Here is a 15267-nt window from a genome sequence, read left to right as displayed (position 1 = left end):
TAAGAACCAATAATATATAACAAAGCAGTGATTAACATAGTGTGGCACAATTAACGGATAACGTAGTCTCTTAAACATGTGATTTTATGTTCAATCCTTGACTAGTTTGTATGGAAGAGTTGTTGGGATAAGTAAACCTTTTAAGTAGATTTTTGTATCTTGATTAGTTTTTAATTTTTTTTTTTTTTAGGTAAATAAATGAGGCATTCGAGATTAAAACTTTAACCTATATATTATGCAATGTTTCTAATTTTATTTCAGTTCAGGCTGTCTAGCAAATATCTATATTTGTTTGTGAAATCTAGCACACATATCTTTGCTCTCTTGATGTACAGCTAGCTAGCTAACTCAAACGTTTTTCACTAAAAAATATTCCCCTTCCAAGCAAACATCTTGGAGAAGTACGAGTTAACAAAATCTAACAAATTGGTAAAAGAAAAGTCTAATAAGCTTTAATGCAGCATCACATGAAGTCATGAACTTGTATGCTTTATTTAGAACCCTTAGATTTTTTATAGTTAATTCATTAATATGAATAGCAACTGATTAACTTGTTTCGTGGACCAAATTAATTAGTTCTAATATTTATCCAATTTAACCTAGAGGCCTATCATAATATCTCATCTCTAAATGGAGACCAAATGACTAATCATATATTTATTTATTATAAAGACATTTTTAAAGGAGTAAAATAATGGTACGAGTTTTCCTCTAATTAAAGGAAAAATGCCACCATAGGTTGGTTATATCAGGATGGTAGTTGGTACCCTCCTTTCTAATGAATGGATTTAAAATTGCACTTCACAAAATAAAAAGACAAAAACAACAATAGTCAAGTGAAATTTTTTTTATGTGTTTGGATGGAGGATTTAGAAGGGTAAAAGAGGAGAGAGCTTACTTTTTTTTTTAAATTAGGGATATTATAAAATAATTTATAGAAAATTGAATTAACAAAATGATAAATGATTATATAATACTTCAAAAAACTTAATTTATTTTAAAAAAACATTTTGTGTTGTTCGTAATTTAAAAATTAAAATTGAACTCTCCTCTTTCTTCCCCTCCTAAACTCTCAATCCAAACACACCCTTAGTAATTACTACATGACTCTTTTGAGAATTTTTTTTGTCCTTTTTTATAAGACCCCTTTGCTATTTCCAATTACATTAATTATTTTTTTACATACATGCGCCTTTTTCTTCAATCAGCAATAAATAACATATGAAAAATATAAACTAATTATCTCTCTTAAGGATAAAATTGTAAAAACAATAGTGATTACAAACAACTTTAATACAAATATTCACTTTCTTAATTCCCATAATTTTAGCAAAATGGTCTTATATATAGGGACGGAGGTAGTAATCAACTTCATAAAATCTTCCTCTAAAAAAAATCATAAAATCTTTTCAATACGAATTTGAATTTGTCGAGGTTACAAATTTACGTATTCAACCCATTATCAGTACGTTGGATCAGGATCAAACGATTTAGATATCAAGCTCGATAGTATCAAATAGAGAAAAAAATGACTAAAATATGATTTTAGATAACACATGAGCTGTGAGCATGAACAGAAAATAACAACTGGTGTCCAATATTTAAAATCTATGAATGTTTAGCTGGAATAAATGCATCCAAGTTTACTACAAAAGGCTGAACATCATAGTAACTCCAATTTGCCAAAATGAAGTTGGTGATAGTATGGACCAAGCTGTCAATTTAATTTTTTTCTACTTATATTGGTTTGAGGAGTTGGGGTGGGTACTCAATACAAGACTGAATTCAATGGTCCTCAAACAAATAGTCTCCATCATTCTCTTCCAACACTTGTGTACTGGTATGACTATGCTTGAACTTTAGTTAATTCTGGCACAACCTTATATTCATACATCTCACTTTTTCCATTAACAAATAAGGATACATCCAAAATGGGCCAACAAACAAATGTTATTAGATACTTAAACTCTTTCTTTTATTCTTTTTTTAGTGGAATCTTTCTATTATTTTTTAAAAACTCTTTATATTCAAATGTCCTTTTCTAAGAAAATTAGTAGACAATATATAATACTGATTTGTTTTCCACCGGAAAATTATATAATTGAAAAGATCTTTCACTCATCATGATTTGTTTTGTTGGTATTAAGAAAAAAAATGGATTTGAATTAACTACCGTCACAATCCCACGCATTATCACATTCAACACAATTGAACGGTTTAGAAAGCAAATAGGTTTTGATTTTTGTTTTAACTAAAAAATACTGAGTTTGAAATTTGGACGGTCCGATCTCGATGCAGCGATCACTTATATGTTGTTAATTGCGTGAATTCAAATATAAAAAAGTGGAGAAAATAATAAGTTCCAACTTCCTTCCTTCAAAAAAAAAAAAAAAAAGTTCCAACTCAACAAAGAAACAATAGGTCTGTCTGTTTCTTTGGTTCAATATATTAGGGACCCCCAAACAAACATGAAAAAAACACTAAATTCTACAGTGGATTATTATACCTGAATTGATAAGAGAACATCGTTTTCATTCTTTATGGTTTTATTATTATAATTATACATGGTGTGCATGTCCATGGCCAGTACTATTGAACCAAAATCCTTCACATGATGTCCTCCCATGATCATGTGAAGACAACAGCCATAGAATGAAAAGTTGATTAAAAATATAACAATAAGCTTCTAAAACTAAAATAAGCAGAAAATAAAGAGGGGTGGAAGATCATTAAGGGGTTAATTAAAATAATAAGATTTATAGGTTCCAACCAACCAAAACTTGAAAACCGTGTAATTTAGGCCTTGTGGACATGTCGCCCACCCTCATGGCAAATCAAAACCAATATGAGTCTTCTCAATTTCTGACTTGGCTTTGCTTTGCTTTTCATTCTCTCTCTCTTAATTAAAGCAGCTTCTAATATATACTTTTATATAACTATTTCTTTAATGAACTTATATATATATATATATAAAAGGAGCCTAAGGTGACGGCTTTTCTTTTGAGCATTAATAATTCAGTTACATACATACATTGATATGGAAACATATGAACAAATTGATGCTCATCAAACCCAATCATCTTCATCTTCATCTTCTTCAATAGATAGTAACAACTACCCTTCATCACTATGCCTCTCAAGTGTCTACAGAAATAGTAGCAGCAGTAGAAACAGAACAGATTTGAGCACTGACCTCAAACTTGGTCTTAGCATCTCTCCTTCTTCTCAATCTCAATTACCAAGGTATCCTTTCATATTTTTTTTATTTACTTTTGTTATATATTTTTGATTAATTGTAATATTAACAAGTTAAATGTTATGTTTTAGGGAGGAAACATGTGATTGGCCACCAATTAATAAGTCCATATTGAGAAGCACCTTGGCTGAGAAACAAAGACCTTCTTTATTTGTGAAAGTTTACATGGAAGGAATCCCAATTGGAAGAAAATTAAATCTGTTGGAACATCATAGCTATGATGGACTTATTAAAGCTCTTTGTCATATGTTTAGGACCACCATTCTTTGTAAGAATTCAAATTAGCCCTCATAAAATTTATTTCATTCTTTTGGACCTTACAGATCAAATTGTTTTCTTTTCTTTTTCTTTCTGCAGGTCCTAACTCTCAACCACTTAATTCATGGAATTTTCATGTGCTAACATATGAAGATCAAGAAGGAGATTGGATGATGGTTGGAGATGTGCCTTGGGAGTAAGTTTTTCTATTAGTAGGAATTGAACTGGTATCACGAAAGAGGTTTCAAAAATTGAAAAATAAAATGTAGTCAGATATCAGCAATCATAACAATGACATCTACATTTTCATGATTTTGACAAATTATGCAATTAATGCAGGATGTTTTTGTCCAGTGTGAAGAGGCTGAAGATCACAAGAGCTAACAGCTGCTAGTTAATTTACTAATGAATACAATCTCTCAAGACACATGCTCCTCCTCAATTTTCACTGTTCATAAATTTTTGTTCTAATTGTTAATTAGTGTGGGGTGGGTGAAATTGTTAGAAATTCCACATAAAAATTTGCCTTCAATGATTATCATATGTGACTGCTATTACACCCAAAAACATAGATGTATAGCTTCTCACCTAGTTGTCAATTTAGTGAATACCTTAGCTAGCTACTGAGTTAGTAGTAATTAATTAATCTCTATGTTTAATTTTATGATTGGATCTTCCAAATTCCATCTTTGTTTTGGAACTAGCTCAGTTTGTATTAGTAGTCATTTGGTATATTGAATTGCATACCCTTTTGATCAGTCTCGACTTCCAACAATGAGTATGAATTATATGAGCTCTAGACACTAAACTATAATTATTATATGTATTCAAGAGCTCATAACATTGAGAAAAAAAATAGATTAACACTCACTCATTAACGCCATAAATTCTACCCCTAAAAAAACGCCATAAATTCTAGATATTTGTCCAAAACGCGATAGAATCAATTATTAAATGCATACATATATATTAGTAATTTATTTATTTTTTTTCACAAGGCAAAATGATATATATTAACAACAATGGTATAGTCCCCCGCGCAAGGTGTGTTAAGGGAAGACACCGCTCAAAGAGTACAACGAGAGATGCCAAACAATTTGAGGCACCTCCAACACCAAAAAATAATTACAAGCAGCACCCTAACAATGTAACGGATGTTGCCACCAATCATGAAAACATAAATTAATAGACGGTCTATTAGCTTTAATCCATAAATAAGAACTTAGTTTGATTTTCTCAATGAAGACAGAAGAATTTGATCCCGTGTTTTTGAAGACTCGGTCATTACGATCATTCCAAATCATCCAAACACAAGCAAACCAAATTACTTTAAAGACATAATGTGAACTAAGAGGCATTCCCGCCATTAAAGAGAATTGAGTGTAATGTTCTCGCAGCTGACAAGGATACCGTAGATAAACCTATCCAATTTCTCACATGTAACCAAACCATATTGGGAATCTCGCACTCTAAAAAGAGGTGATTAGTTGATTCCGAGTCACCGCAACCATAAACACACGCGGTGTCAGTAACCTGAAGAACCCTTCGACGCATCAAATTGTCCTTCGTGGGAAGACAGTTTCGAAGCAGACGCCACACAAACAGAGACACTTTTGCCAAAATGCATCTATGCCAGACATCATCAACGAGAGTTCTATCCACCTGCTCACCAGAAATAAGAAATCAATATGCTTTCCAAACTGAGTAGCCATGAACAGGATCTTTAAGCCAACGCCATGTATCAGATACATTGTCCTTCAAAACAACGTTATGTAATAATAAAGTGCACTCAAATTGATATCCTTTTCTATTTAAAATATATTTTTATCCGCATCAAATCTTTACACTAGTAATATCCAGGGCCGTCCCTGTGAAACTGGAGGCCCGACTCTCTTAGTAAAATTAGGCCTCTAAAAAAAACTTAGAAGAGAAAAAAAACTATAATTATAATGTTTGGCTTTTTTTTTTTTTTTAGAGAATAATTATATTGATTGTTGTTAGAACTTTGCGATTTTATACTACAAGTATATGCCAAAAATTACAAGTGTTCTTAAAAAAAAAAAAAAAATTAGGCCCAAAAGAGATCTTTTCATGCTGGAAAAAAAAAAATTAAAAAAAAAAATGTTAATTAGCCATCAATGAGAGTCAAACTGATGGTATTTTGAATAACAACACCAAGAAATACCACTTGGGCACACTTTCCATTTAGTTAATTCTGTAATGCTAAGGTATATATTATATTTTTACTGTATTGTACATTAAAAAAAAAAATTTTGGACCCCCAAAATTGGAAAGGCCCAGTTCTATAGAGCTGTTTGCACCTCCTCAAGGACGGCCTGGTAAAATCACATGTCTCCATCTATTGCGAGTTCAATATCATTTGCCCCCTAAAAAAAATTACTTAATATTTTTTGAGAGAAAAAACTACTTATATTTCATAAAATTATTTTACCATTTTAATTTTCTAAGAGTAAATAATTCATTGTGTTTTGCAACCTACTAATAATAGCTTCGCCGTATTTAAATAAAAAACCTCTAATTAAACTGAAAGAGATATCTTATTATCACATTCAAATGTTTTTTATAATTATTATTATTGTTTTTTTTTTTCTTTTCTTAAGTTGTCTAATAACTAGAAATTTATTTTTTTTAAGATGAATAAATGACGTGTTCGAACACCGACCACATACATATATTATAATTTGTTCATATTTATATGAGAAATGTTATTTGTACAACCATTTTGTGACAGCGTAACAACTTTCTCTTTCATACTCACGTTATGTTTTTACTTTCTCTCTCTATTATTTTGGTTTCTGTGTTAATACCTATTTTTTTTTGTAAATTGATAGTTGTTCCAAAAGTTATCTCACAAATATTTATTCAAATAACACACCTCTATTTATATTGAGCTAAGCTTATGAACACTATTGTTGGTTTCATTGAAAATTGGTTCTCCATACTAGTCAATTACTCCTAGATCGACATTCAGCACTGCGTCATTATTTTCCTTATAATAAAATTATGACTTTTTTTTCCTGGGGGAAAATTATGATTATTAATTATAATTATAAGGGAAAATTACACTCACCTCCCCCAAAGTTTAGCTAAATATCACACACCTCTCCTCTAGTTTACTAATAAACAGATAACCTCCCTTATCTGTTATGTTTCATTTGGAAGAAAAAATTGAAACACATTCATCGGTGCTCTCAGCTATGTACTCACGTTTTCCAATTTGTTGTTATCTATCCTTCCTCGGTGAGAAATTAAGCAACTCTCAACAATACATTGTTAGAAATTTTCATCTTCTAATTCACAATAACATAATGGCTTATTTTCTTTTTATACATAATTTTGTTCATAATAAAAAGAAAAATAGTATCAATTAAACCACATCAACAAGCAATTCTAAGCACACTTGAGCCAAAAAGTATGTACTTGTATGTAGTCTTGGTTGAGACAAAACAACAAACAGCTTGTGAACGAAGTTATACATACTAATTTGGAAACAAAGATGAGTTGCCTCTTGCAACTTCTGAGTTTTGTTTCCTTCAACCCCAATATCTATTTAGTATAAATGGAGATAAATGAATTCAAACATGGCAAACAGTGACACCACACCTTACCAAACACACCACACACTCTTTTAACAGCAATCCTGAACGATGATGAAGTTGAAGGCAGTCTTTTATCAGTAATTCACAGACGGCGTTAGCGGAGGAGGGGGATCCGTGTCATTTAGAAGCAAATATAAAGAGGGGAGGTATTTGTCATTTAACTAAAACTTAAGGGGAGGTGGGTGTAATTATCCCTAATTATAAATATAAATGTTAATATTTAATATTCAATATTATACATACACACAAAATCAACCATTGATAATATCCCGAATTTTTCTATTCATACTCTATATATTTCTGGTTACACCCAGTTTTTTTTTTTAAGTTTTTGATAATATCAAAATTGTCATTTTATATAAATTTTCTTAAAATCTTGATTTCATTCATTGTCACTCTAAAATTCCATTCTCTTTCATCCACCAACGATCAAACAATCCTGATGTTCAATTAATCTCTATGGAAGATTAAAGAGTGAATCAAAACATCTTTCATTCATACTCGATTGCATATAAATAAGTGATTTTTTTCTTCTTTTTCAATAACGCTGATTTCGATTTTCTTCTTCTTGTTCAACTGCACTGTACGACAGTTTCAGTTTTACAATGTTTAGGTTAACTTAAATTCAGTTTAAGTAGGTTCATGTAAACTAAGTTTACATGTACATACTTAAACTGATATTATACTTATAATCATTGAACAAGGTTGAACTTTTAGATGTACACTTAAAATTCATTGACATACTTAAACTGAGTTTACATGACCTACTTAAACTGAGTTTAAGTATGTATACTTAAACTTAGTTTACATGATCTACTTAAACTGAGATTACGTAGAATCATTGAACAAGGTTGAACTTTTAAATGTACACTTAAACTCGGTTTACATGACCTACTTAAACTGAGTTTAAGATGTACACTTAAACTCAGTTTACATGACCTACTGAAACTAAGTTTACATGACCTACTTAAACTGAAGAGGGATTTTATGGTGTAACCAAGAAAAAAGAAAAATGCTTTTTGAAAATTAAATTTTATGAAAGGATAATTTTATCATTTTGAGGTGCAACCAAGATTAAACAGATGTAATTAGAAAAACTCTAATATCTATCTTGATCATTCACCTTTAAATAGAGTTGATGCTCGTAATTAATAATAAATAAAATACTTCCCAAAAATATACAATAAATAATAGCACGGTTTATTTAGATTTTTGAGAGGAAATAATAGCACAATTTATTTATTTTTATGAAATAAAATATTGAGTTTTTCTAATTACACTCTGTTTAATTCTGGTTGCATCCCAAAAGGATAAAATTACCCTTCCATAAAATTTAATTTTCAAAAAGCATCTTCTTTTTTCTCGGTTATACCCTAAAATCCTCTTCAGTTTAAGTAGGTCATGTAAACCGAGTTTAAGTATACATTTAAAAGTTCAACATTGTTTAATGATTCTACTTAATCTTAGTTTAAGTATGTACATGTAAACTTATTTTAAGTAGGTCATGTAAACTAAGTTTAAGTGTACATACTTAAACTCAGTTTAAGGAGATCATGTAAACTTAGTTTAAGTAGGTATGTAAACTCAGTTTAAGTAGGTCATGTAAACTGAGTTTAAGTGTACATCTAAAAGTTCAACCTTGTTCAATGATTATACATAATATCAGTTTAAGTATGTATATGTAAACTTAGTTTAAATAGGTCATGTAAACTGAGTTTAAGTGTACATACTTAAACTCAGTTTAAGTAGGTTATGTAAACTAAGTTTAAGTAGATTATGTAAACTAAGGGGGTGTATTGGATTAGGATTTTAAAATACTATTTTAATAAAATAAAATAAAAAAAAGTCTTTAAGATTTTAAACGACTATGTGAGATTGTATTGATTCTGTGAAATTTTAAAAGACTTTTTATGTAAAAGACTTTATACACTCAAGATTTTAAAGGATTTATCACACTGACTTTTAAGGATTTCAAAAGATTTTATGTGATTTTAAAATTTCAAAGGATTCAATGAATTTTAGGGGAAAAAGAACAAACTTACAAGCGTGAATGATAAAAATAATGAACAAATAAATTCTAGCGTTTGAATAAAGAAAAATATAACCAATAAAAAATTCTTTTACTATTGATTTTCAAATTTTAAGAATTTTATGGATTTTATAAGATTTTAAGGGACTAAAGAACACTCTAACACATTATTCTCAATACACATTTTTTATTTGTTAAAAATGTTATTCCCACAAAATTCAATTGTACATATTTAAAATTATGCCAGCACTTACAAATCTTTCAAAAAAAATATTGTGTCAGCCATTATAAATCGGTCGAGTTACACGAGTTTACCGAGTGTTAACTCAGTCAAACTGGTTAAACCTTCCAATTTTACCAGAAACCGATTTTACGTCAGAGTTAACACGATTTTTGTACCTAAAAATGTAAACTCGATAATATCGGAGAGTTAACACTCGATTTGCGGAACATTGATTACGACATACTCTCTTTCATAATATTCTCAATACAATTTTTTATTTTTTTATGAGATAGAGAGAGGGAGAGAGGGGGGATGAGAGATTAGAGAGAGAGAGAGAGGAAGAAAGAGATAGTAACTTTTAAAAGAAAAACAATCTCAAGAAATCTCATCTTTTCATGAAAAACTTTTTCTTGTTAAAATTACACTATAAAATTACACAAAATCCATCAAAATCCAATTTATTAAACAATCCTTCGAAATTTGAATGATTTTGAATACCACAAGACTTTTTTTAAGTGATGAAAAGTCTTGATTGAATACCTCAAGACTTTTTTAAAATGACAAAGAGTCTTGATTGAATACCACAAAACTTTTTTTAAGTTGCAAAAAGTCTTGATTGAATACCACAAAATTTTTTCATAATTAAAAAGTCTTTTAAAATTCCGTAGAATCCTAATCCAATACATCCCCCTAAGTTTACATGAATCTACTTAAATTGAATTTAAGTTAACCACAACAATGTAAAACTGAAATCAAGATTTTAGAGTGAAATTTAGAGTGACAAGAGAGTGGAATTTTAGAATGACAATTAATGAAATCTAGATTTTAAGAAAATTTATATAAAAGGACAATTTTGGTATTATCAAAAACTTTTTAAAAAAACTTTAAAAAAAAACTGGGTATAACCAGAAATATATAGGGTGTAAATAGAAAAACTACTGCAGTTTATAAAAGTAAAAGTTAATTATATTTCATAAAATATGTTTTGGAGGACATCTCCATAGACTAAAACACTAGAACACGACGAAATTCAACGGAAAAAAAATACAAGGAAACAGAAGCAACATTTAAAATTAGGTGACAACTAGGCTACCCATGAAAAAAGGTAAAGCTTCCTAAGACCAAAACCACCATAACAATAACACCAACGGAACCGGTCAACCTAGTAGAATCCGAACGAGCAGGAGACGGCGCCGGAGAATTATGACCATGATCATTCGATGCAGGAGCAATCGCCGGAGCATTCCCATTGTGAACACCGCTGGATGTCAGAGTAGTCATATCACGAGCACTTGGTGTCGGAACAGCTGTGCCATGAGCATCCGGTGTTGGAGCATTCCATGGTGAAGGCGATGTTGGGGGATGTACCGGTGCAACCGCGGGAGATAATGATGGACCATGATGTTCATGGTAGTGATGGTGGTGTGGAGACAAAACAACAAGATTAAACTTTTCACCATTTACGCAATTCAAATCTTTTCCGCTAATGAAGTAATAGTGATCTGACTTGTCCAATAGAAAACTTGAATCTCCATTGTCCATATTGTGGATCGGGTTATTGATGTTGCAAGAATCATAGTCTTGTTTGTTTACCACTAGCACCGAATCAGAACCTTTTTGATACTTGAAAACTACATGATAAAATGGTGAAACACAACATATTATAAAATAAAACAAAAAATGGTATATTTGTCGACATTAGAATAATGTTTCATTACAATTCACGTCCTAAAAATATGATCTTTTAATCTAAATAATTTTTTTTTTTTGTGATAGCTCGATTGATAGAGACAATGTCTTGTAATATAGTATGAGTCAAGTTCTAACCTAAACACGCCACATAAAATTTCTAGCCAATAGAAAACTTGAACAATATATTTTAAGATGAATTTCTAACCAATTACAATACTTTAACATAAATCTATATTTTATGTTTTTCATCATTGATCTAATTTTTAGTCTATTCACATTATAAACTAAATTGGAAAGAAATACTCAAATATACCGATCTGTAAATAATATAACAATTGAAAATGGATGCATAAAAACGATTCCTTCAAAAAAAAAAATTGTAACGATCAAAATATATATATTCTAAATTTTGAATTCTTTTACTAAGTTTGTATTTCGATTTTTTTTAGGAGTATTTCGATTATTTTGTTTACTTTCTTAAAAAAAAAAAAAAACAATATTACGATGTATATCAAGTTTTGACATTTAGGGATGAAAAATGAGATAAAAGTTTGGATTGAACTTACAAAGCGTGTCGTTGATTTGAAACCTAATATTACTAGCCCAGAAATTGTAGTTGTAATCTTGTGAGGGTTTGACTGTCCAACCATCTTTGGCACCAACATTATATGTGTAGGCATATGACAACGAACTGCTAAGAATTAGTGTTGACACAAACAAAAGAAAACCACATCTCATCATTACGATGACTAAACTGAAATGTGTGAAAATAATTGAAGGGGTCGTAGACTTTTTTTATAGGGAGATTACCGCTTTATTGCATTAATCATTACCAAAATATCTTCCAATTAAAGGAGGAGATATTATATTGATTGAAAAGGATTCCAATTTAATTTTTGTTGGTGGTGTTAATTTTTCTTTTGAGCAGTGATATTTAAACAACCATTTCATATAATTTTTGGTGACAATTTTTTTTTCTCTTTTTTTATTGGTTAAAAACAATCGAGAGAAAAAGGAAGAGAGAGAATAATATAATAATGTGAGTATGATAGAAGAAATTGTCAAAAAGTTATCACAAAGTGGTTGTACAAATATCATTTCTCTTTTCTTTTTATGTTAACAGCGTGAAGTTCTCACTCCATACGAAAATATCTTGACACATAGAATGCATTTGATTTACTAAAAATAAAAATAAAGGATAAGACATAACAATTTCAATTGTACGGTGTTTAATTTGTAAAACTAACTAAAGATAAATGATAGGATAAACTGAAATCTTTATCTTGTGCTATGTTGTTCTGTCTTGTGTTGGTCTGTCTAGTACTTTCTGTTTTGCGGATCAATCACACTCATAAATGAGTTATTTCTTCCAACCAATCATTTAATAAATTAAAAATATTAATTATAATTAAAAGGCTGATTAATGAATATGATGATTTAATGTGTTGTCACGTTATTTATTGACTATTAAAATAAATGTGTTGTCATATTCATTAATTTTTTTTGACAAAAATAAAATGATATTCATTCATTTAAATCGAGAGATTACATCATTCAACACTGCTAAAAACGTAAAGGATGAATCTGTGAACAAACTCACATCATCCAAGTTAATAGCATATAACGACATAATGCCTACAAAAATATATGATAAAATTAAAGTGACCGGAATATCCATGACCTCCGGATCTGCAACGTTGACGCCCAAATTGTTGATTGAACAATCAATCTTTCAATATGAATCAAATTAACACCGCAAGAAGACGGGAAATCAAACAATGCCGCACAAGACGACGAACAACAAATCACCACACTTAGATGATGAAATCAAAAAGAAAAAACCTAGATCTATGTGAAAATCACTTATTTAGATTGAAATAGAGAGAAAAAGATGAAGATGAGTGATTTCAGGTCAAAGAATTGACCCAAAATCACCCCTCAATGAAGAAACTAGAAGAGACAATCTAGAGAGTGGTCAAGTTTTTTCTAATGATCTAAATGTTGACATATATGAAAACCAATGTATTTTTTTTTATTGGTGTCTTGTCTTGTCATATTCATTAATTGACTTGACAACACATTACATCGTCATATTTATTAATCAACCTTATATTGAATAATTCTCTCAGCCCACCGAACTGAAGAAGGTGATCGTGTAAATTTCCATGAAGAGCCGTTGAGATACCTAACCAACAAGAAATTAAAGTTCAAAGTTCTGAGAAAAATTACACTTGGTAAATAAATGATCGTTATCTTTCATGCAACCACAATCAACCGAACAATTAACAACAGAATTAGCCAAAATATGTCTCCTAAGCAAATCACCCGAACATAAGATAGCATCGGTTTCCCATGATCATTGAATATTGGTTGGAAAAGTTGATTGAGAAGGTTGAAGATGAAAACCCGTGTTTCCGCTTTCTACGGAAACCCTGTGAAGTTCAGGATGTAAGTCCCTTCCTTCCTTTCTTTCTTTCTTAAATTATAAAATTGAGTAGTCACATGGGCTTAACCTAGTTAGTTGACAGGGACACTGCATTATATATGCATGAACGGGGTTCAAACTCTACATTCCTCGCTCATTCATCTTAAAATGTAAATTTCTATCCGTTAGACCACTCGGGAAAAAAAAATCATAAAATTGAGTAGTCTTGTTCAATTACTCTTTTTGGGTAAGTCTTGTTATAGGTTACTTAACATGATGTGTTGTCTTGGTAATTTATTTTTTTTAGATAAATAAAATGACAAATAACTATTGAAACTCACACACTTTATTTTTTAGATAAATAAAATGACAAATAACTATCGAAACTCACACATATAGGTGAAGGAGTCGTGTTCAACCCTCATCACGACGTCTTAAGTCCATAAACTAAGACTTGCGCACAATAACTTAATCCAGTAATTAGGTAAAATTATGAACTAAAACTTGCGGACAATAAACTTAATCTAGTAATTAAGTAAAATTATTATACTAACATGTCCATGGTAGTTATCAATATTATAAAAATATAGTAAAATTATTCTAAGTCCATATTTCAGTGGATTGACGTAATCACTCTACCAACATATTCGTCTTTATGCTATTTATTACTCCATAAAATTATTCTTAAGTCCACATATCAGTGGATGGATTTCAAAATATAACTTTTAGATATAGCTTTATATAATTCTAAAGTCTTTAATTGATGTAGGATATATGCCATTTTGAAATGATCTATTAATCTGCAATACAACACTATTTCAATTGAGGGAGTGCTACACATTACCAAATTGGGAGAGATATGATATCAGGGGGGGAAAGAGAAGGTGGGGGAAAGGAAGATACATTTGTTCACTTTTACCACTTAAGAGATGGTTCACCCTAGACGCCACCGGATTTAAAACATAAACTTTTTCCACAATTGCCATGCGTCACGGTTCCTTGCTTCTGCAACATACCTTCTCCCCAGCAAAATATATTTTTTGTACAAGATACAATGATCACATTCTGCTGAAATTGAAGAAGATCGACCAGGGGAGCAATGAGACCAGCTTCAATAACAGCCTGCATCGTACATAAATAAAAGGTAAAGTTCACTGCACTTCATTAACATTGATATTTAACGTCATTTGAGTATAAAAAAGATGGGAATTATTTGTTTACCTGTATCTGCTCTCTGTTACCAGCTGTAATGTTTGATACAGTCCTGCAAGCTTCTTGCTTAATACTTTTGTTGTGATCATGGGTCAACAGGCTCAAAAGGCATTGGAGTGAACCATGATTGATAACAACCTGACAAAAAGAGCCCCACCAAATCAGGTTATTCAAACAGGTGACACATGAGATGACATAATAATACTTATACAAGGGGTGAGAAGAGATCAGCATAGAAAGATCTGCTTGCTCATTCACGGCAACTAGGGGAATCAGCGGCAATGTTTCCCAATGCCTACAATTTCAGAGTTTTAGTGTTCAGCAACAATACATAACATATAAGTATAATAAATAAAATATACTAAACAAGTATTGGTACAGCTCCATGATCAATTAGCAACTTAGTGTTCTCAGAAGTTCCAGCTGCTATGTTTGTAAGTGCGAAAGCAGCGTAATACTAAACAAACAAAGTCACACAAAAAACAATCAAAACAACAAAATTTCAACTAGAGATAAAATAGACAAGTTTCAAACAAACCTGGTCCTGAGGAA

General features: G+C 30.6%; 3 protein-coding genes across 3 annotated transcripts; 1 reads left to right on the top strand and 2 right to left on the bottom strand.

Moving 5' to 3' along the window:
- Window positions 1-2663: 2663 nt before the first annotated feature.
- On the top strand, window positions 2664-4272 carry LOC11446720 (auxin-responsive protein IAA31). The gene is made up of 4 exons (XM_003609861.4): window positions 2664-3243; window positions 3328-3524; window positions 3614-3710; window positions 3854-4272. The coding sequence occupies exons 1-4, from the start codon at window positions 3038-3040 to the stop codon at window positions 3906-3908; spliced, it is 555 nt and encodes a 184-aa protein (XP_003609909.1). The 5' UTR covers window positions 2664-3037; the 3' UTR covers window positions 3909-4272.
- Window positions 4273-10475: 6203 nt separating this feature from the next.
- Window positions 10476-11816, bottom strand: LOC11446719 (early nodulin-like protein 1). The gene is made up of 2 exons (XM_024780819.2): window positions 11645-11816; window positions 10476-11017 (listed from the first exon to the last, which is right to left on the bottom strand). The coding sequence occupies exons 1-2, from the start codon at window positions 11814-11816 to the stop codon at window positions 10476-10478; spliced, it is 714 nt and encodes a 237-aa protein (XP_024636587.2).
- Window positions 11817-14326: 2510 nt separating this feature from the next.
- On the bottom strand, window positions 14327-15015 carry LOC120580269 (importin subunit alpha-3). Its single transcript, XM_039833868.1, has 2 exons — window positions 14725-15015; window positions 14327-14625 (listed from the first exon to the last, which is right to left on the bottom strand). Exons 1-2 carry the CDS (start codon window positions 14947-14949, stop codon window positions 14443-14445), a joined length of 408 nt encoding a protein of 135 aa, XP_039689802.1. The 5' UTR covers window positions 14950-15015; the 3' UTR covers window positions 14327-14442.
- Window positions 15016-15267: the final 252 nt, after the last annotated feature.

Source organism: Medicago truncatula, chromosome 4 (genome assembly GCF_003473485.1).
Source record: "Medicago truncatula cultivar Jemalong A17 chromosome 4, MtrunA17r5.0-ANR, whole genome shotgun sequence".
NCBI classification, from domain to species: Eukaryota; Viridiplantae; Streptophyta; class Magnoliopsida; order Fabales; family Fabaceae; genus Medicago; species Medicago truncatula.
This window is presented reverse-complemented; position numbering and strand designations above follow the sequence as displayed.

Bases quoted from the DNA above. Each gene is read 5' to 3' on its own strand.
- LOC11446719 (XM_024780819.2), bottom strand. From the start codon at position 11,816: ATGAGATGTGGTTTTCTTTTGTTTGTGTCAACACTAATTCTTAGCAGT. The intron at 11,018-11,644 runs GTAAGTTCAATC...TTTATCATGTAG, and splicing joins TCAAATCAACGACACGCTTT to TTTTCAAGTATCAAAAAGGT.
- LOC120580269 (XM_039833868.1), bottom strand. From the start codon at position 14,949: ATGCTGATCTCTTCTCACCCCTTGTATAAGTATTATTATGTCATCTCA. The intron at 14,626-14,724 runs GTAAACAAATAA...TGTACGATGCAG, and splicing joins GTAACAGAGAGCAGATACAG to GCTGTTATTGAAGCTGGTCT.
- LOC11446720 (XM_003609861.4), top strand. From the start codon at position 3,038: ATGGAAACATATGAACAAATTGATGCTCATCAAACCCAATCATCTTCA. The intron at 3,244-3,327 runs GTATCCTTTCAT...GTTATGTTTTAG, and splicing joins TCTCAATCTCAATTACCAAG to GGAGGAAACATGTGATTGGC. The intron at 3,711-3,853 runs GTAAGTTTTTCT...CAATTAATGCAG, and splicing joins GTTGGAGATGTGCCTTGGGA to GATGTTTTTGTCCAGTGTGA.